Source organism: Hemicordylus capensis, chromosome 2 (assembly GCF_027244095.1).
Source record: "Hemicordylus capensis ecotype Gifberg chromosome 2, rHemCap1.1.pri, whole genome shotgun sequence".
NCBI lineage: Eukaryota > Metazoa > Chordata > Lepidosauria > Squamata > Cordylidae > Hemicordylus > Hemicordylus capensis.
The window spans coordinates 42,464,364-42,492,119 of NC_069658.1; the positions used below are offsets into that span (position 1 = coordinate 42,464,364).

The 27,756-nt window shown below is 41.6% G+C and overlaps 1 protein-coding gene across 7 annotated transcripts in view; it reads right to left on the reverse strand.

Moving 5' to 3' along the window:
* Positions 1-27,756, reverse strand: part of ADAMTS6 (ADAM metallopeptidase with thrombospondin type 1 motif 6) — a 307,359-nt gene that overhangs the window by 104,396 nt on the left and 175,207 nt on the right. For all 7 annotated transcript variants that reach the window (XM_053298693.1, XM_053298688.1, XM_053298689.1 and 4 more), the window contains one exon: positions 19,982-20,089. In XM_053298693.1, the coding sequence (XP_053154668.1) occupies positions 19,982-20,089 (108 nt within the window). The remainder of the gene's footprint in view (positions 1-19,981; positions 20,090-27,756) is intronic.

Sequence of the window (27,756 nt, forward strand, 5' to 3'; positions counted from 1 at the left end):
CTTTAGCCATGTTTAGTCACTAGTGAAGGCAACTGCTATTTGTTATTTATCTTTAGCTAAGCCCTAAATTATAAATCCCTAACATATATAAAAATTTAACAAGACAGCATTTTTCTGCTTTCATGCATGAGTCTAACATCTTCCCTTTAGATAAATAACAAGTCACTGAAAATATTCTTTAGACATTAGGAATCATTGTAAGAGATGATGACAAACTCTCACCTATACTTGGACTAATGGCTTAATAGTACAACATGGAAAATTCCCTAGCTAGGAATTTTTATTAGGGTTATTGCTTTTTCTTTAAGAAAAAAGCTCAAATATGGATTCTGTTACAATGGAAGAGGAATTTGAAGCAGTATTTCATCTACATTTACACTGCAGACATAATAAAAATGATGCCAAGACACTAGAAACAGGGTATGGAAAAAAAAAAACTTTACACTCACTGACTAGCCATTGTTTCAGAGACTGAATGAAATATATGAACTGAAATTTTAAAACAGACAATAGGTCTGGTAATTTTTTTTAACATGTTGCACAAAGTTAGTATGAGACAAATATTAAAAATATCACTTGAGTTGGAATATTTTATTCAGATCAAATTAAGTTAAATCCTGCAGTCCTAATTTAAGACCAAATTTGGCAGTCTATTTTCACTGTAGAAAATCCAGAAGAATGCTGCAGAAAATGAAACAAGTTATCCTATCAAAATAACTGAGACAGCTTGACCATATCCAACACACTTTAAACATGATTATACCTGATCCAGGATTACAGATATAGCAAAAGACAATCTCAAATGATCTTTTACAAAATAATCAGGTTTTGTTGTTGTAAACCAGCTTGATAGAAGAATCTTGTTCTAAACTATCAACCATTTATTGATGTTGGTAATGCTAATAAAAGCTGCTAATTACATTGGAAAAAAATGATGTTTGCCTATGTACTGAGCAATACAATGTATTAAAAATGGGCACAACAATAGCAGCCATGTTTGAGGTATTAACATGTGCTGGAGAGGAAACTAGATAATGCAGAATCCTACAAATGAAGTGGTTTATTTTACTCTCCAGCTTGCAATCCCAGAAACAATTACAGCTCCAAGAAAAGGAAAAGTATATTGAGAAGAATCAGAGAAGCTTGAGTCTATTACTATCAGCCACATTTTACTTTTAACTATTTCTACTATGCAATTTTATTTCATGTAGTAACTATCTTGACTTCTCCATAATACAGTGTTCTTCACTGTAAAGCCCAGGGACGAGTGCCTGCCACCATCAACCATAAGTGTGGTTCTTTGACTAATTGTTTACTAGGCCTGTGTGAAGCTTCGGCCAGAGTTGAATGTTTTGCACTAGGGGTGTGCGGAACCAGTTCTATTCAAACCTGGTTTGAACAGAACTGGGCTGGTTTGACCAGTTCGAACCGGACAAGACTCCACAAAAGGGGTGCCAGTCTGTGTTTGAGCCGAACCAACTTTGGTTCTAATGGAATTGGTTTGGTGGTTCGAAGGGCATGCCTGTAAAGGAGAATCCAGTGAAGATTACCCTTTACAAGCATAGGGAAGAACCCTGCCTGCCTTTGAAAAATCTCCTCATGGGGGGCAGTGAGAGGCCACCTCGTAGTTGGAGGCAGCAGTGCAATTCCTTGAACTCCAGACTGGCACTCCAGTACACAAACGGCACCACAAATGGCTTCTGCGCATATGCAGAGGCGGGAATTGGGCCACACAGGAGCACGAGAACCAGTTTGGAGGAGCTATGCTGCTGCCACCACCTCCTCTTGCCACCCCCCATTTTTTAAAGGCAGGCAGGGTTCCTCCCTTTACTTGTAAGTGCTCTGGCAATGCTACACAAGACAGGTTCACCAGGTATACTAGAAAGTGATAGATATGGACAGAAAACACTTTATTTCAATCCTGAAGATTCAGAAATTCAACAGGAAACCTTGGTTTCAGTGCCCTCTTAAAATAGCTTGCATTTCTTCATCTACTGTGCTTAGCTCTTTCCAGGACCTAAAGTCAATTTTGGATTTTGTGCTGGCTTAGCAAATACACTTGGTTGTTAGTGTTAGAGTCTAGGAAATAGTGGAGGAAGGGATGCAACATTTTCATTTAGTGAGAGGCTCTCAAAGCTACTGGCAATATTTATGCAGCAATGACAGGATATATAAGAATATAGTTTACTTCATCATTCAAACTAAGCATATATCTTCTAGTAAGTCAGAGAGAGCATTTCCCTACCTTTCAGGTGACATGGTAGTACTCAGTCATGGAGCGTAATGAGAAGTCCGGAGGTAACTGTTTAAATCTTTCTGCTTATGGAGAAAGCACTGAACAAAAAAGAAGTGTGGGTGCTGAAGTTTTACCTATTATTTAACATCAAAACTTGGGACCAAACTAAACATGACATGGGAGTTTTGTGACTGGTGCTCCTGATGTCTTGTTTCTAAATATAGGCATAAAATGGATCTTATAACGGAACGCAAGATCCATGAACTGTTCTTCGGAACAACTAGTTGAGCCCGTTCTGGCGAAATGTTCCAAGCATCATTTTGGAATCCAAAATGGCATTGTTCTGGCCTCTTCATACACATGGTGGCCATTTGCATGATGGTGCTGACCACACAAATGGCTGTTGCATGGGTGCATAGGCCAGAAGAGTGCCATTTTGGATTCCAAAATGGTGATCAGACATTCTGAGTGTTCTGAGCTTGGAACAGTCATTTGAAGGGCGTTCTGTTCCAAGATTGGAACACTTGTAACGGCCCAGTTCACAGTCAGAACATTCTGACTGAGAACGGTTCTGTACATCCCTACTTGTTTCTTGTTCAAAAAGAATCTGTAGGGCAATGGCTTATTTGGATTGGGGCTACAGTGCACTGGGGGTCTGACTTTGCCCTGCACCAATCCCCCAATGCAAATGCTCCCCCAAAGGTATTAGCTACAGAGAGAAAAAATTGTATTTCCTCCTCCATGACCAATAGCAGGTTTTTTTGGGGGGGGGGATTTGTATCAGAAAATCAGTTTAGGGGCATAGGGTTAAAACCCCTCCCCCATGACACCAGTGCAGATCAACCCCCACCCCCCACCACTGTGACTGTTTTTTTTGACAAGAAAATAAGTCAGGGTTTCTATTCATGCAAGTCCCATGTCATGCATAGCTTGGCTCTCATTTATGTGAAGTTCAAGTTAATGACAAAAGTGGGCATTATAGTCAAGAGTATCTATAGAGTATCATCTAACTGATTAACTGTGCCATGAATCAAAGCATTTTCTAGCTATTAAACTTTAATCCCTGATTAAGGGGATATATCTTACTCTGAAGGGATAGCATTGGAACAAAGGAACACAGGAAACTGCCTTCTGCTGAATTAATCCATCTAGCTCTGTATTGTCTACACTGACTGGAAGTGGCTTTTCCAGGTTTTCATGCCCTTTTTTCATGTCTTTCCCAGCCCTTCCTGGCGATGCCAAGGATTGAACCTGGGATCTTCTGCATGCAAAGCATATACTCTGCGACTGCATGTTGGCCAGGGCTGTCCTTAGTACAAGGCAACCAGGGTGATCACCCCCAGCCCTGTGTTCCTGCAGGCCCAGCACCTGCCTCGCTGCCCTGCAGCTGGCATAGGTTCTGAGATGCCTCCTCTGTGCTCCATGCACTGGCAGCATAGGGCTGGCCAGGATGGGGAGGCTTGCCTGCTAATGAAATGCTCTCCCACAGGTTGAGGGAGGCTACAGCTCACTCTCCACCACCCAACTGTCAGCTGTTTGGTGGGTGGGCGGGGCTTCCTGAGCTCTCTCTGCTGGCTTCCCTGAAGCTCTCCAGTGGGGGGGGGGAGCCGTCAGACTGCCTCTAGGCAGCATATAAGAAAGGAGGCAGTGACCAGCACTGGCTGCCCACCAGAGTGCTGTGCACAGTCTCTGCCTTGCCCCTGCCCTGTACCTTTCTCCTCCACAGAGCCAGCAATGGAAGGTATGGGATTTCCCTTTTGTGGTTATTCCTCCCTCCTTGTATATTTATGGAATGGCTTGCTATAGGCTTTGATATCAGGCACAAGCATTGGGCAGAATGTGGGTGGGTGGGGGGACCTCTGTATATTTAATTTGAAGTGGATTGGACAATCTCTGGTTTTTAATAATTATTTGAATTTTTTCTAAAAATATAAAGAACGTCCTTTAAATGGCTTGTTTCATGGTAGAAAATTACAAAAACTTCCAGAAGTGAGGTCCATCCCCTGCTCCACAGACCTGTGGAGGAATCTGCTCTTTGCCTTCATAAAAAAGGGTAAAGCACCCCCTCCTTTTTGCCCTACCCTTTAGATCTTCTGGAATGGCTTGGCATAGGGCTTTGATATTGAGCACAGATGTAGGGCAGGGTGGGAGAGCTCTGTGTATTTAATATTAAGTGGATTGGTTAATTAATTGATTTTTAATGATTTTCCCTACTGCAGTAAAGCTGCCAGAAAGAGTTTTCTCTATCCACAGAGTACTTCACACATAGTGAAATTGGAGCTAACTATTAACAGCCTATGTATGCTCAAGTTGGTTTGCAATCCAGAATGTCTGTGAGAACTGTGAAGCAAGGGGTATGTGTTGTGCTTTTAACTTTTTTCCTTACAAAGGCACTATATGTCCAAACTGGTTGGACATGTCCAAACAAACTCACTCTTTGTCATCAGTCAGTATGATTCTGTAATCATATGAAATGTTAAGGATGCCCCACACATGCCAATTTCCCCCCAGCCCCACACACACCTAGGGATGGCTTGGCTATGGTCCCATCTTCAAGAGTATTTTTCTATTTGCATACTAAAAGCAATGCAGAAGTTCAGAAAATTATAAAAATACAATAAAACAATACATTAATTAAATCACATAATTAAATAATGTGTCAAAAATAGATAAAATAGGCTGCAAAATCAACAAGCTTGTTGAAAATGAAAGAGTTCCACCTAATGGTGAAAAGAAGTAATTTTTGGAGTACATCAAAACTTTGTAGGGAGTGTGGTGTCACTACTGAAAAGGCCCTATCCCAGGTGACTGCCAAATGTATCTCTGAAGCAAGCAAGTCCTTCCTTCATTTCCTCCTGGCTCCACTACACATGGATGGGAATTCATCCAAGTCTGGCTTTATGTTAGCAGCAAGGAGCATTGTGCCCTTCCATAAAGCAAACAGTACTTTAACCTGTCCCATAGCAGCAAATGAGGAAGATAAGCAAAATGACTTGGGAAAGAATGGGGTAGGAGACAAAATTGTGACAAGCTTTTCTGCTGCCCCATCTGTAGGAGGGAATGAAAGAGGACTAATTTGGTATGTGTGTACGTGTGTATAGGTTTTCATTCTAAAGAAATAATGCAGCATGGTTTCTGTTTTCACTATAGGGACTCTTGTGGGGAGGGGAGAGAAGAAAAACTTGGAAGTTGCTACCAGAATTCTACAAGTGTTGCTGATGCCAGCATAATGAAAAAGATGGTGTTGGCGGCCTGGGGAGAGTCAGGAAATTTTGGGAGACTCTTCCTCCCAGACCACCTATGAACCCCAACATTTGAGCTGAGTTCCTCAAGATAACTTTTAGTTCAGTCTTAGCATAAGCATGTGAATATGTCTCAATTTGTATGGATGCTTTTTCATGAACACCAGAGGCTTCAGCATTACAGAAACTTAGCAGGTCTGGACATGATCAGGTCTGAGAGACCATCAATCAATCTATTAAAGCTAATGGTTAATTAACTAAAACATTGTAACTAAGAGGAGTCCTATGAGGACCTACCAGAAACCCGCTAGCAACACTGGAGCCAACATTTACGAAACTGGGCAAGAGCCCTTTAAGAAATTGATCCTTCTCATCCTGTAACTAAGAGAAGTCCTATGCAGACCTACCAGAAAACCCCTAGCAACCCCTAAGCCAACATTTATGAAACTGGGCAAGGGCCCTTTAAGAAATCAATCCTTCTCTAGGGAATGGTTTAGGGCAAGTCACTTTCTAAGAGGTAGCAGCCTTTGCTGGAACAACATCCTATTAATGTTACCATACCTAATGTGATCCTGCTTGATGCTAACTCAAGTTTTGACCAGAGTGTAGGGTGCAAAGTTTTCCAGAAAAATTTCCCATACTTTATTTTTCTGGTGGAAATTTTTCCATTTCTAAAATTTTATAGCCTGACATCCAGACTAGCATTTTTCATATGCAGCAGTGTGATATCCAGACGCTCGCTGTGCTGTTGCTTGAGTGAGGGAAGGGGTGACTTTTGGCAATCTTCCATTCCCTCTAAAGCCCCCCTGTACATCACCAAACTATGTCCTTGAGGGTGCATCGCCCACAAACACATATTTTGGTGTCACACAGTGGGCTTCAGAGAGTAGGGAAGATTGCCTAAAATCACCTATTCCCCCACTCAAGTGATAGTCTGGAATTCACTCTGCTGCATGTGCACAATGCTGGTCCGGATGTCCAGCACTGTAAAATTCAATAGTGGCAATGAATTGATGTCAATGAAATAATTTCAAAGTTATAATTAATGTTTTTCAGGTCATTATACCTAGAAATGTGCGAGAAGGTACATATGTTTTATAGATTTATTGAATATTCCAATTTTTTTTAAAATCGCATATAAATTCTGAATTTGTTTCAGTATGACCGTTAAAGCACATGAAGTGTCTTTATTGATCTCCTCTCATAAAATATTTCAGTTTAACTACCTGGCTACTCGAAAAACTCTTGAGATACCATATGGGAAATTAATATGGTGGAGGTGGTTTTTTCTATACAAATAGGTCAAATGATCCAGTAGGGCTGTTCTTATGATATGCCAAATCAGATCATAATCTATTTAGGGCATCAGGAAAATTTATACAGTAAAATAAAAATGAGGGGAAATCAATACAAATTATATGTAAATGAGAGGAAAATTTGCATGGGAGAATTTTCCAGAACATTTTTCAAACAAAATTGAATTTTGTTTAATCCCATTTAAACAAACAAACAACAACAAAACCCACCCCATATCTCTAGCCCTTAGAGGTGTCCAAGATTGGTGGTGCTCCTGCATCCTTACCTAAAATACCCCAGTTCAGTCCAGAACAGGATATACTGCAGCTGGCCATGGTGGTTTGTTCTCAGATTCCCACTGTTACAACTGGCACTTGAGCATTGGTAGGAAAATAGTCAGCAAAAGTAAGTAGGAGTGGGCTCCACTCAAACATCCATGGAAACCCCTTCTTAATGAATCTTGGTGTTTTGACCACAGGGACTAGTGACAGTCACAGACCAATTTCAGTTGTGGTGGTCAGCTTAAATAGCTCACTCATCTGTTGTCATAAACCATTGTCTCTCTTGAGCCATCCAGCAAGCATGCTGGGCAGATTAATCATAAGTGCATCAGAGTGCCCATGCCAGGATGACATCAAATTCATGGAAGCTCTAAGCAATAAAGTTATGGCCTTTTTCAACCCACTCTTGTGTCTGATCTTATTCTCCCCCCACCTGATCCCACCTCTTCCTCTTGTTTCAGGCACAGAAAATTCTCAACTCATATGTTTTATTGACATAAGCAAGCTATGTTGATTACCGTATTTTATGGACTATAAGACTCACTTTTTTCCTCGAAAAATATCCGCCAAAATTCAGGTGCGTCTTATATGTTTTAACAGTTTAATATGTTAAAACTCTGAAAAACTGGATTAAAATTAAGGTGCGTCTTATAGTCCGTAGCGTCTTATAGTCTGTAAAATACGGTACTTTAATCCAACCATTAGCACTTGTAAAAGCAGGGACAGACTTTCAGACAAAAGTTCTTCATATGAACACAAAATGTTCTTCATAAGTTCTGTTACTAAAAAATTAAGAAGCAATACTATATATTACTCCAAGCAGTAGTTAAAAAGAAATTAAGTTGATAGAAGAACTTTTAGCAAGTCTTTCCTCTAAAACTAATTGACATTTGTGCTAAAAAGAGAGGCAGCATGGCCTTCAGCAAAGTTGCTACTTCTTAGATTGTTCCTGAAGTCTGCCACCAACATCCCTTTGGAGGCTATTATATAGGCTAATGCTCAATTGAAGGACAACTAAAGCCCATGTTAAAATAGAAGTATTATACATTTTCATATACCAGTAATTATATTCAGACACAGAAACTCAGACACATCACAACTTGATAAACAATATCAGAACATTAGGCTTTTGTTACTTCTGTTCGGTGAGTAGTTACTAGAAATGCCACAAGACTGAATTTTAGATTGAAGATCCAACTGAGGACCTCAGGCTTAATCAAGTACACCAGAAATACTTGCCACAAGAAACATTTGGATTGCAATAATAAGATAAATTGCACTGGTCCCTATTGGGAGTGGGGGTGGGGAGAGAATCATTTTGAAGTTTGGTGCATTTTCTCACTGTTGCTTTAATACAGCTTTTTCTCTCTTCTTTCCAGCAGTGCTGAGATTTAAGTTTGGTAGATTTATCTGTTATAGAAGTGTCTTGTGCGAGGGGGGGGGAGTGTCTTCTCTAGTCTCCCTTCTGAAGTGCTCTATGACACACACACGTCCCTGAGAGTTGTTCAGCCCTCAGGGACATATTTGGGGTGTGTGTATATGGGCTCATAGAGACCTTCAGAAGGAAAAATCAACAACCCCCCCTCACATGAGTGCCTACACTGCTTTAATGCACACATACTTTGTTTGCTGCACACATGCTTTGTGAGTCAGAATGTCTTTCAATGTCATTTAAATAAGCAAGAGAAGTGAAATTGCTTGCACCAGAAGGTAGAAACTGAAACATTTAAACAAACATTTTCATGTATGTAAGTTTTACTAGTTGTAATTAGACTGCAACAATTTTTAGTTCATGATCAATGATTATCAAATGCTAACCCCAGACCAGCAGATTATAATTGCCTCTATGGATCTCTGAGAAACAGCTTGGCTGTTTCTCACAATGGTAAACTGGGTAGGACGACTGCCATACCCAGCTTTGGGAGCTTTGTATACTCCCAGTTTTTGGTCTGTCAGCAAAAACTTAGGTAGGAGGAGGGTGATGTGATTGTGTAGGAGACTCCACCTGCATTTTCAGTTCAGGCTTCACTGGTGTTTCTTCCACCCTTGATAATATGCCAAGTAAATTGGCAGCATCAGAGTTCATGCCTGACTCTTACATGATCACTTCCCTTGCCAAAAGAAAACCAAGGTTTTGATGACAGATGACCAAAAATTGGGAGCAAACACAGATCCCAAAACTGGTAGGACACTTGTCCTGCCCAGTTTACCATCACAAGAACCAGCCAAAACGCAAATGTAGACTTATTATTACACCTAGGGAAAAGTATCCAGATGTAGTACATATTATTTGTCTGATATTACCTGGCTAAGTGGCTGATATTCAAGGTGTGACTGAGGGTGTAAAGCAACAACTCCTTTAACGATATCAATAAAAAAGAGTGAACAATGGAAAGAAAATGAGAACCACTTGATGATTCCATCACTAGGTTATATTTTTAGCTGGCCCAAATAAATGAATGAGATTAGCCAGTATTTTCCCTTCCTGAAGAATGCATCAGGAATCTTAGCAAAGAATCTCACTCTTCCCATTGTGGTTTCACCAGACAAGATGTCTGTGAGTCTAGAACACCAGTGGCCACCACTCACATGGCCTGATTACGTTTGACTCATGCAAGAATGATTCAAATTAAACCAAACAGATATATAAACCAAGACTAATCTGTAATATGTGGAACTCTGACTCTATGTTGAAATGAGCTGACCTGAAGTAGAGCCACATATCATCAATTCGGTATGTAAATTAAATCAGACTAGGAGAGACAGCTCAGATTCATGAGGCCTTGGAATAGCTGAATTAAAGGGCAGCATACATATACAGTGGCATCAGAAAAGTTTCATTTACTACTGTCCCCACAGCAATTTAAGTTTCTTTAAAACTAAAACTAAAACCCTATGCATCAACAAGACTCAACCATAATTTGTAGTCTATCTTGTCTTCCCTTCAGCTTTGTTCATCTCAGGTCCTGTCCGAGAAATGGTTGAACAGGATGCATGGAAGCAGCTGTGTTAATTATTAAGGCCTGCCTATTCTAAAATATAACCAGTCCATCAACAGAGCTGCTGTAGAAGTCCTTATGAGTATCCCTAAGACAGTTCCAGTATCTTATAGGCTCCAAATTATTTGACAGACATAGCAAATTAATAATGGAAATATTGGCCCATGAAGATTCTTCTTCAGGAGGATTCACAAAACGTACGTGTGTGTGTGTGTGTGTGTGTGTGTGTGTGTGTGTGTGTGTGTGTGTGTGTGATGATTAACATGTGATATGTTGGTCTTATGTGATTCTCTTTGGAACCATTTTATGCGTGTCTGTGTCCATAACATCGAACATATTTCAGAAGTTTCAAAAGGCACAAGTAAGCAACAGCTGCAATCATGTTAAAAAAATAGTTATCTGAATCCATTCTTAGCCACTGTTTCCAGCTAGCGTCAACTGTCTTTAGGCACAGCATGCTAGTGCATTCACATTTTCCATTCTTCAAAAGGAACATCAACCAGGAGGTGAAGAGAGTTTTAAGAGAAAGCAAAATGAGCTGGGATACAGAGAAGAAATAAACAAAAACCTGTCAGAAAAGATCAGAAAGCAAACAAGGAGTGCAGGTGACTGATGCAAGCTGGAGGAATCTTGGCTGCTAAGAAATCAGTTAAATGAGCCACAGACCACCTGAAACTCCTTAGTGAAGGCTCAAGGTTGCCTGTGTACAAAAGTCATCCCCTTTAGCCTGTAAATGAAATGTTGTAGCTCCATAAATACCACTCTGCATTCTCCCTGGTTGAGAAACAGCAAAGAAAGCTTCTCTCATCCCCTCACTGTAGGAAAACAATCCTTCTATTAAGTAGCTAGTATAAAAATGCTGAATAACATATTCTGAAACCAGATCACATTCTAAAAAACTGAACAGGAAATATATTCTCCGTGTTTCAATCTGCTTTTGAGAAATAGGGTTACTTACCTGTGACAGATGTTCAAATGTTTTTTGGTATAATTGCACATATGGGAACACCCCTGGCTCAGACCACATATAGAATTTTCCAAAAAAGCTTCAGATATGAGAAAGCAATAGCCCCTTGTCTTTACACATTCACTGTAGCTACTAAGGTCGTGCACATGACCAATAATGCCTGCGGGGCAGAAGGCTGACAGGGAGGCAGGCTCCTGTCTATCTCCCTCGCACACAATCTCCCTGCTGATCTCATCCCTGCTGCTCACTCAACACATGATCTGTGCTGTAGCGAGGGGCAGAGCAGGGAGCTGGAGGAGGAAGTGCACCACGCCAGGAATGCAGTGCATTGAGGGATCCTCCCTCAGCCAGGCACTCTTGCCACCCAGCACTAGGTATGCTCTGGCTGCTAGTAAACACCCCACAAAATCTGCTACATGTGTAGCTGCTATTTAGGCAAATGAGAAGTTTCCATGTAGAAATATCTGACATAGCTTCTCATCATTCTCTGGTAGATTTTCAGTCCAGATACCCATCTTTTCCCACATTAAAAATTATTAAGAGCCCATGAGTTCCTGGTGTAAGCTATTTTTATAATTATGGATGCAATAACTGAGATAGGTTGCAATGGAGGCCATGAAATCCTGAGCCGCTCCTACAAAGGGTGCTTCAGTGTGGACGTTAAAGTCCCCCAAGACAAGAAGCTCGGGAGAACCCAAAGCCACCTCCAAGACCACTCCTGCCAGCTCATGAAGGGAGACTGAAGTGAAAGGGGGTGGTCGAATCCCCAGCCTATCTTGGAGGCCCATCCTCAAGGACAAATACTCATAGTTCTGAGATTGCCTAACCGGGCACCTTGAAAGGGAAAAGGTCTCATGATAGATGACTGCAATGCCCCCTCCCTGACCCTCAAGGTGGGGCTGCTGCAGGATCTGAAAATTCAGAAACTGCAGCTAGTGCAAAATGCAGCAGCTAGAATTTTATCCAGAGCTGTCCGCTGGGATTATATTACACCCATTTTGAAAGAGCTACATTGTCTGCCAATTTGTTTCTGGGTCCAATTCAAAGTGCTGGTTTTGAACTTTAAAGCGCTTAACGGTTTGGGTCCTGGATATCTGAGAGACTGCCTGCTCCCAAGGATTTCTGCCTGCTTGACAAGGTCATCTGAGGGGGCTCTGCTCCGCGTGCCGACAATGAGGGAGACTTGACTGTTGTGCATGCATGTGGGACAGGGCCTCCTCAGTTATTGCCCCCAGACTTTGAAGTGCTATCCTGGCAGGCATCTGCTCCTCAGTCTCCATCACAGTTTTTAGAAAGCAAGTGAAATCTTGGCTTTTAACCCAGGCTTTTATATGAGTGTCATTTTTGTTGTTGTTGCTCTGTATTTTATGGCCTCATTGTGTATGTTTTAATTAGATTTGTATTTTTATATTCCATTGTAATACTTTTATTGTGTAACTGCTTTATAGGTTTATATTGTTTGAAATGTTTTGTAAACTGCCTTGAGATTGTTTTAATGAAAGGTGGCATAAAAATCTAACAACAAAAAAACAAACCGATATGGAGATGACTGTGTTTGAGCAGCATCTACTACCAAGCGCGGTGAAACAACAAAATCGTGTTCAAAGCCAACATCTTATATATGTTTTCTGCTGACTTGGTCAGCAGCACCAAGAAGGCTTGAGCCAAAGTTCCTTCAGGAACTGGTGAGTGGCAATCTGTAGAATTATGAGAGTCATCTCCTTGTTCCCAGTAGCTGGACCACAACATGTTGTGTCAGCATTGAATAATCATAGTAAGTATATGACTATAGGAGAGGAGCATGTTAATGTTGTAATAGTGGAACACAGAGTACCTAAAGGCTCCACAGATATTAGTAATAGGGGAAAAACAGATTGCTTACCTGTAACAGATGATCTGGTAGTGATCCACTGACAGTTACAAAAGTGGGTTCTGCACCTGCGCAGACCAACTTCAAGAAAGATTCTTTAGCTCCTCTATGCGCCTCTTCCCTGCCGAATGCGCGTGCTCTGCACCTGTTACTTTCAGCAGTTCGGCGCCATTTCTCTCAGTTTCTGTAAGGCAACAATGCCATACTTTTCCAGTTTTTCAAACAACTTATACTTTCCTAATGCTTGCTTCCTGAAGCGGGGACAGATGGGCAGGTTTTCTTACTGTCAGTGGATCACTAACAGATCATCTAACAGGTAAGCAAGCTATTCATCTGGATAGTGATCCAGTGACAGCCACAAAAGTGGGTGACATGAACTTTCCCTAGCTGGAAGTGGGAGAAGCAAGCTACTGAAGCCCATTTAAGCACCACCCGCCCAAAAGATGCTGCCACAGCTAAACAAAGGTCCAGCACGTAGCATTTCATGAACGTTTGATCCGAGGCCCAAGTGGCAGTCATGCAAATGTCTCTAAACATAATGCCTGAGAGATGGGCTGCTGAAGCAGCATATGCCCTTGTTGAATGGGCTTTGACAGCAGACAGGGGATCTACTTTCTGCAGCTTTCTGCAGCAAGGCCAGGAAGATAACCTTGACTAGCCAGTAAGCTAGTCATTGTCTTGAAGGTGGCAAACCCTTGGTCTTGCCTTTGTAACACATGAAAAGTCTCTTAGTTTTCCTGAGTATGGATGTCCGTTTCAAGTAGAACAGCAGAGCGCATCTGACATCTAGATTATGCATCACACATTCCAGCATCATCATTGGGTCCCTGAAGAAATTTGGGAGTACAACATTCTGATTCATGTGAAAATTGGCAAAACTCCGGGTCGAAACACTTAACTACCTTATCCTGGTAAAACTTAGAATCACCAGTTTCAAAGAAGTCGTAGCCATAGGCTCAAAAGGTTTCTCAGTTAAGGTAGAAAGGACCAACAATAGACTCCATTTATTGACAGGTCTTCATACTGGTCGATACAAGTTGTTTATACCTTTCAGAAACCTCTTACAGGTTGGATGAGAGAATATTGTCTTTGCATCTCACCAAGAATGATGACATTATATTGCTGCCAGGTGCACCTTGATAGAAGCATTCACTAGTCCAGCTTGTTTCAAGCTAGTCAGGTAAAGTAGCACCTCATGAATAGTAGCCTTTTGTGGTCGAAAGTGCTTGGATTCAGCAAAGGCATGAAACCTTTTCCATTTAGCTGAATAGGTTCTCCTGGTAGAGGTTATTGTTGTTCAATAGGATTTTGCCTAGTAACCTATCCTCCAAACCATGTGAGTTTTAACATGCTCAAATCGGGGTGATGCAGTTTGCCCTGCTCTTGAATGAGCAGATCAGGTTGCATTGGTAGACGTCTGTGATTTTGTCCAGACAGTCTGAGTAGCCACAGAAACCAAGGTTGTCTTGGCCACCATGGTGTTATCATTATGCATCTTGTCCTTTCCTGTAGCACCTTTACTACCACCCTGCTGAACAGTGGATAAGGTGGATATAAGTAAAACAAACTTTCTGACCATAGGTGCTGGAAAGCATTGCCCTTGGTGCACTTTCCCACTCCTGCTCTTGAGCAATAACTTACACATTTTTTGTTCTCTTGTGTCGTGAACAGGTCCACCTCTGGGGTGCCCCATATTGCGAATATTGTGTCCAGGTAGTGGGGGTTCAACTCCTATTCGTGCTGTTGTTACAGGATCTGTGATCTGCTCAGCACCAGAATGTTGTCCTCACTCCTGATATGAATTGCCACCATGTGGACTCTGTGGATGACACACCAGTTCCATATGTGCTGGCTCAAATGGCACAGAGACCAAGACATTGTCTCACCCTGTTTGTTTACGTAAGCCATCACTATCATATTGTCCAATTGGATTTAAATTACTTTCCTGCTCAACTGGTTTTGGAATGACTTCAGGGCCAGACAGACCGCAAGCAGTTCCAGGAAATGTATGTGATGTTTCTGCTGTTGTGCAGTCCATAGACCTTGCACCCTGAGGCCCAACATGTGTGCCCCCCATCCCAGTAGGGAGGCATCAATCATGACCATCAGAGTGGGTATAGGTATCTTGAATGGCATCCCTTGCAGAAGATGTTATCTCCACATCCACCAAATTAGGGATTGGAGCACAGGTTCTGGGACAGTGAGCCACATGTTTTGGCTGACCACATTCAGTCTGGATGTGGACAGATACCACAGATGCAGTTTTCGCATCTGCAGTAGCATATTGTACTGTCAAAGTACATGAAGCCATAAGTACTTGAACAGTCCTCGCCCAACTGAAGTGGTTCCGTTTGGAATATGTGTACCAGCTGAATTAGGCATTTGTAATGTTCTTTTGGCAAGAACACCCTTTGATGGTCTATGTCTAGCACAGTTTCTATGTATTGCAGCCGTCTCACCAGAGTTCAGTGCGACTTTTTACAATTGATTTGGATGCCCAAATCTAGCAGTAGATCTGCCACATAGGTGATCTGATAAAGTAACTGTTCTTTTGACTTTGCTGTCATCAGCTAGTTGTCCAAGAATGGAAATAGGGTTAGGCCTTGAGTCTGAAGATACACAACCACCACTGCCATACACTTCGTAAACACTCTCGGTGCTGCAGACAGCCCAAAAGGTAGGACATTGTACTGAAAAATCTTTTGTCCTACTGTGAATCGAAGGAACTTCCTCTGATTCTCCTGTATGCCGATGTGAAAATAGGCATCCTTTAGGTCCAATGTTGCAATCAACTCCTCCCCATGTAGGAGCAGAAGGTTTGCCTGCAATATTATCATTTGGAACTTTTTCACATCAACATACATGTTGAACCACCGCAGGTCCATTATTGATCGGATCCCATTGTCTCACTTTGGGATGTGAAAGTAACAGGAGTAAAATCCACCGTGTCTGTATGCCCGCTGCACTGGAGATATTGCTCCTTTCTCCAGCAATGTGTTGACTTCTTCCATCAGAGTCTCTGAGGTAGGAGTGTACTTCACCCCCATGTAGACTGGTAGAGTATGGAATTCTATTGCATATCCGGTTTGAATAATCCTCAAGACTCGCCAGTCTGATGTTAGGCGGCGCCATGCTTGTTGCTGGCTCTGGCCAGGCAGATGGTGTTTCTGGCTCTGACAGATGGATGTGTCAGTAGAGAGGGAGACATTATCAATCGTGTAGCTGGGTTGGCACACCAATCAAAGGTGTTGCTTTGTTGATTATGCAGCCTTATTACGTACTGCTTGATTGCTTTTATTCTTGGTGTTGTAAGGCTTTTTATTGTAGAGTTGGAAGGGCTGGCAACAGTCCTTCCGATCTGATTGACAATAATTGCCTTGGTAGTGACTGAAAGGATGGAATCTGGTATTGGAGTACCGCTGAGTCGTGGAAGTGAAAGTTTTAGCTGTATATTTAGATTTTTCCCACTTCTCCATCGTGGAGTCTGTTTCATCACAGTACAGAACTTTGCCATCGAAAGATAACGCCTCCACCCTGTCTCTCATATCTTGATGAAGGCTGGTGGAGCATAACCAAGCATACCAGCATAACGCTATCACAGATGTGAGCGTGCGGGATTCTGATTCTGCTAGATGTTTGGCATTACTTAGCTGTTGCCTTGTTGCTGTAGTCGCTTTAGCAAACATCTCCTCAAATTTCTTTTGGAATTCTTCTGAGGACAATTTTACACGTAACTCAAAAAGATTGTCCCACAAGGTGTGTGTATATTTGGATGAACAGGCCATATAATTAGCTATTTTTACTGACAGGCTCGCCGTAGCATATGTTCGGCACCTCAAAATGTCCCATTTGCAGCCCTCTTTATCGGCTGGTGTAGTATGTCACCTGTTTCCCTTAGAACAGGGCTGCTCAACTTGGGCCCCCAGCTGTTTTTGGACTACAGTTCCCATAATCCCCAGCCACAGTAGCCAATAGCCAGGGATTATGGGAATTGTAGGCCAACATCTGCAGGAGGGCCGAAGTTGAGCAGGCCTGCCTTAGAAGAAGAGGCACAGTCAATAACAATAGAGTTCGATATTGGGTGCTTTAATAGATATTCATTATCCTCTTCTTGCACCCTATAGAGTGTTTCTAACCTTCTTGAGGTGGGCGTCAATATCACTAGTACCTCCCAAGCTGATTTTGCAGCCTTGGTTATTACTGGAAGCATGGAAACATATACAGGTTGAGTTGTCAAGGTCTTCTTCATAAAATTATAAACTGGGTCATCCAAATCCATCGTTTTCTGTTGATCGAGACCCAGTACCGAAGCCATCTCTATCAGTTGGTGGTGGTAGGAGCGCATCTCCTCATTTGGAGAAATGGAAGGAGTGGTAGGTACATTCTGATCTGGGTCAGAATTCTTTCCATTAGATTCTGACTCCAAAGAGACAGAACCATAGTTGTCATCAGAAGAAACAGGTTCCTCAGACCTCAGATTTAGTGCCAATCACCTTAGTTGGAGTGTGTGCTGTGCCAGACGCACTCATTTTCAGCAGTTGGTGTTGTCTGTCTAAGGCTGCCAAAGATCTGGAGGAAGTCCCAGACTTTGAAGATTGCATAGCCTTGCCTGAAGTAAGTGAGGAATGAGTCTGAGTTGTAATTGAGGCCAATACCACACGAGTCTGTGTAGCCATAGATTTTGGTTGAATTATTGTCTGAGTACAAATAAGAGTGAAGAGCCCGAATGGGAGCAGGGTTAGTCACTAAAGTTTGAGTTGCATAGGTAACAGACTTCGATGTCATAGAAGTAGTAACAGGTGGAAGTATGCCAGCTTGCACAGCTGATGCTGAAAGTGTGGATCAGCATGTTGGGAAGTCACAACTTGTTGAACAACAGTTTGTACAGCCATATCTTGTATGACAAGTAGAGGAGGGGAGACTGAGTAGCCAATTGTACCAACTGTGGAGCCTCCAGCTGCTTCGCTTTCCACACCTTAAAAGCCACATCGTCCTCCAGGGATATGGAGGTGAAGGATATGTGGATGCAGCACCCCATTCTCATACAGGCCGTAGTTCTTGCACAGGTGTTGTATAGCCTTGGAGCATTGGAGAGAATGACGGTGTTTTAGGGACTGGATGGGTTACATCCACAACATCTTTGTCTTCCACATCCAGTCCATGACTTAGAAAGCCTTTAAAAGTGCCTGCCAATGGAGTGCTGTCACCAGACTCCAACAAGGCTAAAATATGCTGAGTCGACTTTGGGTCCACATACATCTCAGCCTCGGTATCAAAGTTGACAACAAACACCAGCAGAGATGTCACATGCTAAATTGACGCTGTAGACCTTGCCTCTGACGATGGGCATCGAGACTTTGATAGAGATTGATGCAGCATTGGAGCCAGAGATAAGGATACGGTTCGATGTCAAAGCCCCGATGTAGCCACTATCGGGTTGGTAAGCGAGATCAATCTTGACTGGTCATTGTCGAAGGTGGAGAGCAGTGTGAAGCCCCAAAGGGGAGAGGGTCATTTCAGCAGATTTTGCGTGATGTTGGGATGACTTCACAGATTTATCCTTGTGTTTTTTAGAAGGTGGAGCATCTGAAGTTTCAGCCTCCGCATTTTCTTGATGAGAAGCCTTATATCTTGATGTCGACTCCAGCTTATTAAACACCGAGGTTGACTCCAATGTCGACGGCCTTAGCACCAGGGGTTTAGACCGCATAGGTAGAGCAGTCCCAGGCTTCAACTTCAATACCGAGGTGGGAATCAAGGGAGATCAGGGAAAAAACTTCCTCAAGGCCAGAGCTTCCTCTAGAAGAACCACTTTTAAGCAAGCCACCCAATTTTTCAAGGTCTGTTTATAAAATGAAGAACAGACCGAACAATTTGACGCAGCATGCCCCTCTCCCAAACAGAACAAACAGAGGTTGTTGCCATCCGTAGATGGGAGTTTGCCCCTGCAGTCTGTACACCTTTTAAAGGTGGTTTCCCCTGGGAGAGAAGTCCTGCTCATGAGGAAGTAGAATAAATATGTCCAGAAATCAAAGAATATCCAGTAAGCTTTCCAAAGTCCATAATGAAATATCCACCCATGCAAACATAGCCAATCCCCAAAACACTAAGAAGAATCCTTAAACCATTCCGAGTCAAAGAGTCCATAAAATCAAACTAAATACTTTACAATTAGAAGAAGAATAGTCAAAGTCCAGTCCAAGATCAATTCAATAATTGAAGGAACACGTAAATCCAAAATACAATCTTGCTGAGGAACCGAAGACACCAAAGCAGAGATCGCATTGGCAGCCAGAAAGAAACTGAGGGAAATGGCACCCAATTGCTGAAAGTAACAGGTGTGGAGCATGCAAATTTGGTGGGGGAGGGGTGCACTGAGGATCTAAAGAATCTATCCCAAAGTTGGTCTGCACAGGTGCAGAACCCACTTTTGTGGTTGTCACTGATCACTATCCAGATTATAATGTGACCCAGAAGGGCAAGCACTCTCTGAGATCCATAGAATCAGTTTCATGGATGTACTCTGAAACTCAGTTCCCTCCACATAAGCCTCAGGTTCTAGGCTAGGTAGATCTGGAGGAATGCTGGAGCCTTGTGGATCATCCTCTCCCCAAAACAGCAAATCCTGCTGTAGAATAATGTGACAAGGGTATATTTGGCATTTTGGCCAACTACTGTGAATGTTGGAGGAGAGGAATGGGTTGCTCTGGATTATGAGAAATATCATTAGCAAAATGATATGTCAGTTTCAAGAGCAGATGCTTCTGCTTTCTCCCATTTTTATTTAGAGTCTAGAACTTCTTAGATTATTCTATCTGTGGGTTGAGCAGGCATATTTCCATATACGGAGATAACACAGTGACAATGAAAAATCCTACGCATTTCTAAAAATTGTATTTTAAAATTAAGTTAGCAGGTCTTGTTGTTTTGCAGAAGTGTCACTTGTAGACCAAATCTGAGCATTTCATTTTAGAAATCTTAACACAAGCATTTATCAGTTATCTCTTTCCAGTTTTGTGTAAGTTTCTTGGTCTTACACAGGCTAGACATAACTGTACAATAATTTGAATTAAGAGTTATCTGAACTCACCCCTTTTTCAATACTTCCAGTCTGACAAAGAGTACCTTCAGCTGCTGGAATACTGTTGGTAACACAGCGGTTACTTTTGCTGAGGCACCAAAGCTCTCTACACACTTCCTGGGAAAGAAGGCAAAAGCAAGTTGTTCAGAATAACTGAATACAATTAACTGAAATGCTCTAAACTAATTCTCTCTCTCTCTCTCTCTATATATATATATATCTACACACACACACACACACAGAGAAATTTTTGAATATTTATGGAGATATTGAAGAAGATCCAGTTCATATCAGTGTCCTTTCAAATGAGGCTGACTTTTTTCCTGAACTTCTGATTCAAATTAATATATAGTAAAGTTGTCTGAATTATTCACCATCAATCTGATCAACATGCTGGCTTGTATGCAGAACGTTCTTCATAGGTAAATATGCCAGTAATCTCAGTTTGTGGCAAACTGTACAGATTACTAGCTTGCCACAGACATGCGCCCTAGTGGTTATGTGAATTGGCCCTGGATCTAGGATATTCTGTCCTCAAAAGTCTGAAATCATAAACATAAACCTTGAATTGTGCTCACAGGTAGACTATCCTGCAATGGGACTGTTTACATGTTCGCAATACTGATACTTAAGAAGAACTCCCAGTTCCTAGAAAATGTGAATGCCAACAGGATTTCCTACTGCATGGTCAGCAAGGAGTACTTTTTAGTACCTTTGTGCAGACACTCTTATTCTCTCTTGGCCAGGCAGAGCCACTCCCATCACCAGAAATATAGTTGCTTCCATCAGCTTAAGCAGATGAAGACTACCTTCCTACTCTCCCTGGATGCAGGTCCCGTTCAACTCACGCGTAATCACGACAGAAAAGTGGGAAAGGCCCCACAGCATTGGCAAAGAAAGCAAAACATCCCTATTTCATAGCACGGTGCTGGGGAACATGAATTTTCTGCAGGCTTGCACCCTGTTAGGATCATTCTTACTGACCTTTTGCTGCTCAGGAAGCTCAGATATACTGCAGAATTTCCTCACACTAACAAAATCAGAAAAAATACAAAACTGCCACCAAGGATATTCACTTTCCATTGTGGTTCCACCAGTAAATCTACAAAAAAAACCCACTGTGAAAACCTATAAGTATGATCAGTCATCCTGGAATAGCAACTCTTTAATTCACTTCAACCTCTGATTTGTTTACACATAAAAAGACTGGAGTCAACACCATGTGAACATCAGGGGATTGCTGACTAGAGCGGCCACATTTGTAACACCAGCAGGCCTCCTGTGCATTTAACATCTACATGACAGGAACAAAGTCAACAGATCCCCATTTGTAGATGCACTGATGGGAATAGCTTATCCTATTGAATTTCTGGGCATTGTGCAACTGGTTCAAAGTATAGTGGCTTTAACAGGAAAATGGTGGCAACCTTGTATTGATTTACCCTTTTCCTCTTACCTTTTTCATCTCAGGATAAGTAGTATGGTTTAAATGATGGATTAAGTTTACAGTTCTAAAAAACCAGTGACTTCTTAATCATTCAAGATACTCAGAAAAGGTGTGCAACAGGAATATGTTGTTCGTTTAGGCAGGATTGAATACAGATGGTCCAGAACTGCTTACATAAAAGTGCTAATGAATAAATACTACCCTTAACTATAACTTCTTGAATATAATATGCATTGTGCTTTTTAAAAGGAATTCTAGTGCATTTATTCTGCATTTGCCACACAACTGCAGAAGGTGAGAACAATTGTTACTTAAAAAAAAAAAAACATTTAGAGCACATAGTTCTGTTCTATGCCTTCCACATGTATTTATTTGTATTAGATTTCACACAACCATTCCTCCAAGAAGTTAGAAATGGGTATGTATTATTTCCAGGTGTTTTCCCATTTTAGTCCTGGCTAGGACCACACTTACAGAACTGTGTCAGGTGAAAATACATGACATGGAAAAACATCAGACTATAATGTGGCATATTCATGTGTGCTCAATCATGACTGAAATACATTCTGCAAGTTTTCTTTCAGCCTTGTAAAAATATTTACATGGTTTTATTCCCCACCCCACCTCTGCAATTTACCTCTAGCACCAGACTATATAAAAAACAAAAACTTATGAAACAATCCACTGCATCCTCTCCTCCTCTATTATGTGCACTGCTTTGCCCAATGCCAAGGGGAGGAGCTAGATCAGGCCCATAATCTTCCAGACTGGTTGGTTCAGTGTTGGAATATTTTATTTTTAAATTTTGCTGCTTTTCAACTTAATTGGCATATCTGCAGCATAAGTGAGATTTGTGGGTATACAGTAAAACAATACATTTATAACATCATTTGAGGAAGAATTTCAGACAGTCTTACCCACTGTTTCTATTTCAAATCCTACATAAGAAGCGGAAGAGCATGTTTTGCATAAGATTAGTTTACCTACAGAACAACATAAATTGTGTTACATTGCAACTTATGGTGGCAGCCTTTGGGGATGGGGCCACTGCATTGTTTAGACCCTTGGTAGGGACCCTCCTGTTATTTTGTTGCTGCCCTGTGATTAGCTGAGCCTGTTGTAGGTATGTGTCTTGAGTCATCCAGAGATGGGGTGGCGGGGGTGGGGTATCTCTGGGGCAGCTATTTCAGTCGTGGTGGAGAATTGATCAAGATTTGGTGCTGACAGATCAGCAGGTCACGATAGAGGAAGGGAATTTAGTAATTTATTTATTTTATTTTTATTTATTAAAACGTTTTTATACAGCCCAAAACATACGTCTCTGGGCGGTTTACAACAGAATAAAAACAAAGTAAAACATTCGTTAAGACAAAAATGGAGGACACACACACACACACACAAAATTGTGTTTTTTTTAAATTTGTGGTTTCTCCCTCAATCAGGCCTACAACCGCTTTGACCTTGGAGAGCAGTGCTTGCAACCCACAGAACCTCACCTTATTGCTTTGTAATGCCAGGTCAGTCCAAAATAAGTCTGAGATCATCCATGATTTGATCTTGGATGAAGATGCTGACCTGGTGTGCATTACGGAGACCTCGCCGGGAGAGGCTAGTGGCCCAGTTTGGTCCCAGCTCTTCCCAATGGGTTACTTAGGGGTGGAGCAGGTGAGAGGATGTGGGCGGGGAGGTGGGGTGGCTGTAGTCTATAAGTGAGAAGGTAGACAACTAGAGTACAAGTGGAGGAAGACTTGGAATGAATTCGATAGATTGCAACACAGAGCTCATTTGAGAATCTATGCTCTGGCAGTGCGGATTGCAAAAAGTGGTTCTTCTCTGCGCGCATTGGTTCTGCAAATTCACGTCCAACTGAGTTGTCTAGGGTTGTAAGGGTGCTAGTTCATGCCCTCTCCACCTTAAATTTGAACTTGGAAGCATCTGTCATTCACTGTGATGTTTTTAACACATTTTTCAGATAAAATATCTTGTATTCGCACTGAACTAGTCTCCACAGTTACTGCAGAGTCTATCGTAGAGGTGCCCAGCAACTCCTCAAGTAGGATTGAACTGGATCATTTTCAGTTTGTTATTTCTGATGATGTGGACAAACTGCTTCAGACTGTACGTCCCACCACCTGTTCTCTTGACCCTTGCCCAACTTGGCTGATTTCACCTGGCAGTCATATTATTAGAGCACGTCCGGTAAATATCACAAATGCTTCTGAGGGAGGGCAGGATGCTTCCTTGTCTTGCTATTATTAGACCTTACTTGAAGAAACCTGCATCAGATCCCTCAGAGTTAGCTAATTACAGACCTGTCTCTAATCTTCCTTTGTTGGGCAAGGTGACTGAGTGAGTGGTTGCTTCTCAGCTCCAGGCAGTTTTGGAGAACACAGATTATTTAGATCCTTTCCAGACTGGCTTTCGGGTGGGCTATGGGGTTGAGAATGCCTTGTTTGGCCTGATGGATGATATCCAATTGGTGATCAACAGAGGGAGTGTGACTCTGGTGATACTTTTGGTTCTCTCAGCAGCTTTCAATACCATTGACCATGGTATCCTGCTAGGTTGCTTGAAGGAGGTAGGATTGGGTGGCACTGTTCTACAGTGGTTCCATTCCTACTTCTCTGGCAGATTCCAGATGGTGTCACTTGGGGACTGTTGCTCTGAAAAGCAAAAGCTAAAGTGTGGTGTTCTACAAGGCTCCATACTGTCTCCAATGTTTTTTAACATCTACATGGAATTGCTTAGAGAAATCGTTGGGAAATTTGGACTGGGATGCTGTCAATATGCAGATGACACCCAGATCTATTTCTCCATACCAACTTCATCAAGAAATGGCATGACCCCATTGTGCCTGCCTGGAGGCGATATTGGGCTGGATGAGGGACAACAGGCTGAAGTTGAATCCAAACAAGACGGAGATACTGTCTGTAGGGGGTCGGGATCTGAGAGATGGTTTAGACCTGCCTGATCTGGATGGGGTTACACTTTCCCTAAAAGATCAGGTTTGTAGTCTAGGAGTGTTCCTGGATCCCCAACTCTCCCTGGTTTCTCAGGTTGAGGCTATGGCCAGGAGTGCTTTTTATCAGCTTCTGCAGATGCGCCAAATTCATCAATTTCTGGAGACAAACAACCTTAAAATGGTGGTACATATGCTGGTAACCTCTAGGCTTGACTACTGTAATGCACTCTACATGGGGCTGCCTTTGTATGTAGTTCGGAAACTACAATTGGTACAGAATGTGGCAGCCAGATTGGTCTCTGGGTTTACCCGAAGGGACCATATAACACCAATTCTAAAAGAACTGCACTGGCTGCCAATATGTTTCTGAACGAAATACAAAGTACTGGTTATTACCTATAAAGCTCGTAACTGCTTAGGTCTAGGCTACTTAAGAGAGCACCTTCTCCATAGCGAATCTTGTCCCCTATTAAGATCAACTGGAGAGGTCCAGGTATGGTTGCCGCCAACTCATTTGGTGACAACTTGGGACCAGGCCTTCTCTGTGGCTACCCCAGGGGTTTAGAACATGCTCCATGCTGAAATAAGAGCATCTTCTTCTCTATTTGTTTTTAGGAGGACCCTGAAGATGTACCTATTTTCCTAGGCTTTTAACTGAAACCAAGATTTTTAAATTTTAATTTGTTTTTATTTATTATTTTTATCTTTTTATTAATTTTAAATGTTTTATATTTTATATTATGTTTTAATTCTGTACACTGCCTAGAGATTTCTATATTAGGTGGTATATAAATGAATGAATGAATGAATATCAAGTAGCAAGAAATTAATTATAGTATGTAGCAGCAACATAGGAAGCTGCCTTATACAGAGTCAGACCATTGGTACCATCTAGCTCAGGATTGTCTACACTGACTGATAGCGGTTCTCCAAGGTTTCAGGCAGAAGTCTTTCAGCTCCACCTGGGGATGCCAGGGATTGAACCAGGAACCTTCTGCATGCAAAGCAGATGCTCTACATCTAAGCTGTGTTTCCATCCTCATGTTATGAAAAAGGTATTTTATTTTAAAAAATCTGAATCCATAAAAACTCATATGCAATGAAACCAGTTATTCAATTTTTGTTATTGTCACTGTTGTAATGGTTGAAATATTTCCAAGCTACAAGAAACATAACAGAAAATAAATAATAATAATAATAACAGTAACCAAATATTTTTAACTCTCTCCTCAAAATAAATATTCCTATAAAATTATTGTTATCCTTGATTATTATTTTAACTCAATTTGAAGTGTGGTTAGAAAAGTGTACAGAATTCCATAAATGAATGTTTTTCTTACCATTTAAAGCTAAAAGAGAAATATTTTAAAACAGCATAATTTTCTAATTGGTTTCAGTGACCGCCATCCAAACTAACCTTCCACCAATATGCCATTTTCTGTTGTGAGAGGGGCTATTTCCAGCTATCTCCTCTTCCCTCTGACGTTATCTGTGTCCACCAAAACTATCTGCCTGATGGTCCCCCAACCCTCAGGGACATAGATTTGGAAGGAAGAAGTGGCTAGAGAGGGAAGGTGGCTTACCAAAAATCACTCCTGCCCCTTACTCAACAGAAAAACCTGGCACATCAGTAGAGGGTTAGTTTGAATTTCAGAGTGTGGGACCAGCATCCAACTGGGCATGGGAAGGCTTCTTCCAAACAGTACAACTAACCAGTACATCATAGTACATCATCCAAACAGTACAACTAACCAGCATCACAGGAATCAAAGAGGATTCTTCATGAAGTCTCTAACTCTCTGCCTCCACCAGAGTTTCCTCTGGCTTTGCCCTACCCAGGCATAGTTCACCATCTAGCACCCACTTCCCCAATGTTCATAGGGAACCTGGCACTAAATCATTCGTAGATGACCTGATTCTGGGTCAGGGTTTATTATGTAGTGGAGCAGCTCCCTCCCTGTGATCTATTGAAAGTCAGCCCTCAACAGGTGGCCACTATTTTTACAGATCTAGATCTTATCTAGATGTGTTTTAGATATTCAACAACAAAATGTCATTAAAAGAATCACTGACTACTTGCATTCCGTTAGATAATAAAATGTATCTGACCATATTTATTTTAGCCACCATAATATTTTAGCTTAAGTAACTAAAATTAGTAAATGATGTGTTCAGAGAGGATAAAAGTCTAGAGGATTAAGTGGATTACACTTGATTGTTGCTTGTGGATTACACTTGATTTTGAATTTAACTGTTGGAACAATTAGGACAATTTGCTATTATTACTGATACTAACTTACGCTGTACGTATGTCACAATTAACTTGTTTCTTCCAGATTCTCTTCTGTAATTTTGAGTTCCTCAAATATTAAAAGAGTGATATTGTGCTCTCTTGCCACATGTGTACAGCATTGCATTATCAATTGCAGTACACCTGGACAGTCCATGACGTGATTTTTCCCCTTCCTCTATACCTCTTCTGCTGCTTACCCTTTCCCTCCTCAGCTTTCTCCTTCCTTCATATATCCAATTTCTTGTTCAACTTGAGAGGTTAATCTCAATTCAGAAAAGGAGCCTCCTGAATGTTGCAAACATTTGTCCAGATACAGAGGCTCTTTGCATGGTTGAGAGCATTAGAAAATGGGGATACCTGCAGAGCCTGGGAATAAAGACATTTCCAAGCAATTCTGGTGGAAACCAGCAATGTATCTAGCAATCAATTGCAAGATCTCCCCACTATCCCCTTCTTCTGCTTATCCTGATCTCAATGAATCATATGATGAATCAAACAGGTTGACTCTCATATTATTCCCTGTGTCTATGAGTAATACTGGCTCAGGAAATCAAGGAATAGTTTCTGGTACTGGAACTCGCTGTGATTATGAATTGTACTGTCCACTAGCTATTTATTTGGTGGAGAGCAATGTACAATACACAAATATTCATTTTCATTTTTATGTTTCTGATTCACTCATTTTTCTAATAGTTTTCATCTGATTTATTTTAATAAACACCTTGGATGCTTATTAGTTAAAATCATTTGTAATCTGCTATATCTGCTGAGTCCACACTACAGTGGTCCCTCGACTTACGAAGCACTCGACATCCGAAGATTTCGACATACGAACGACAAAAAATACCGGAAGTCGTTGCCGGTTTAGATGGCGCTTCCTCGACCTATGAATTTTTAGATGCGGTTTCCTCGACTTACGAGTGTTCCGGACCTCCGTGGATGCGCTTTTCGACTTACGAAAATTCCGACCTACGAACGTGCGTTCGGATCGGATTATCTTCGTAAGTCGAGGGACCACTGTACTCAATACCATCTCAAAAGGAGATAAATATTCTGAGGGGAAATCTTGCATACAGTATTGC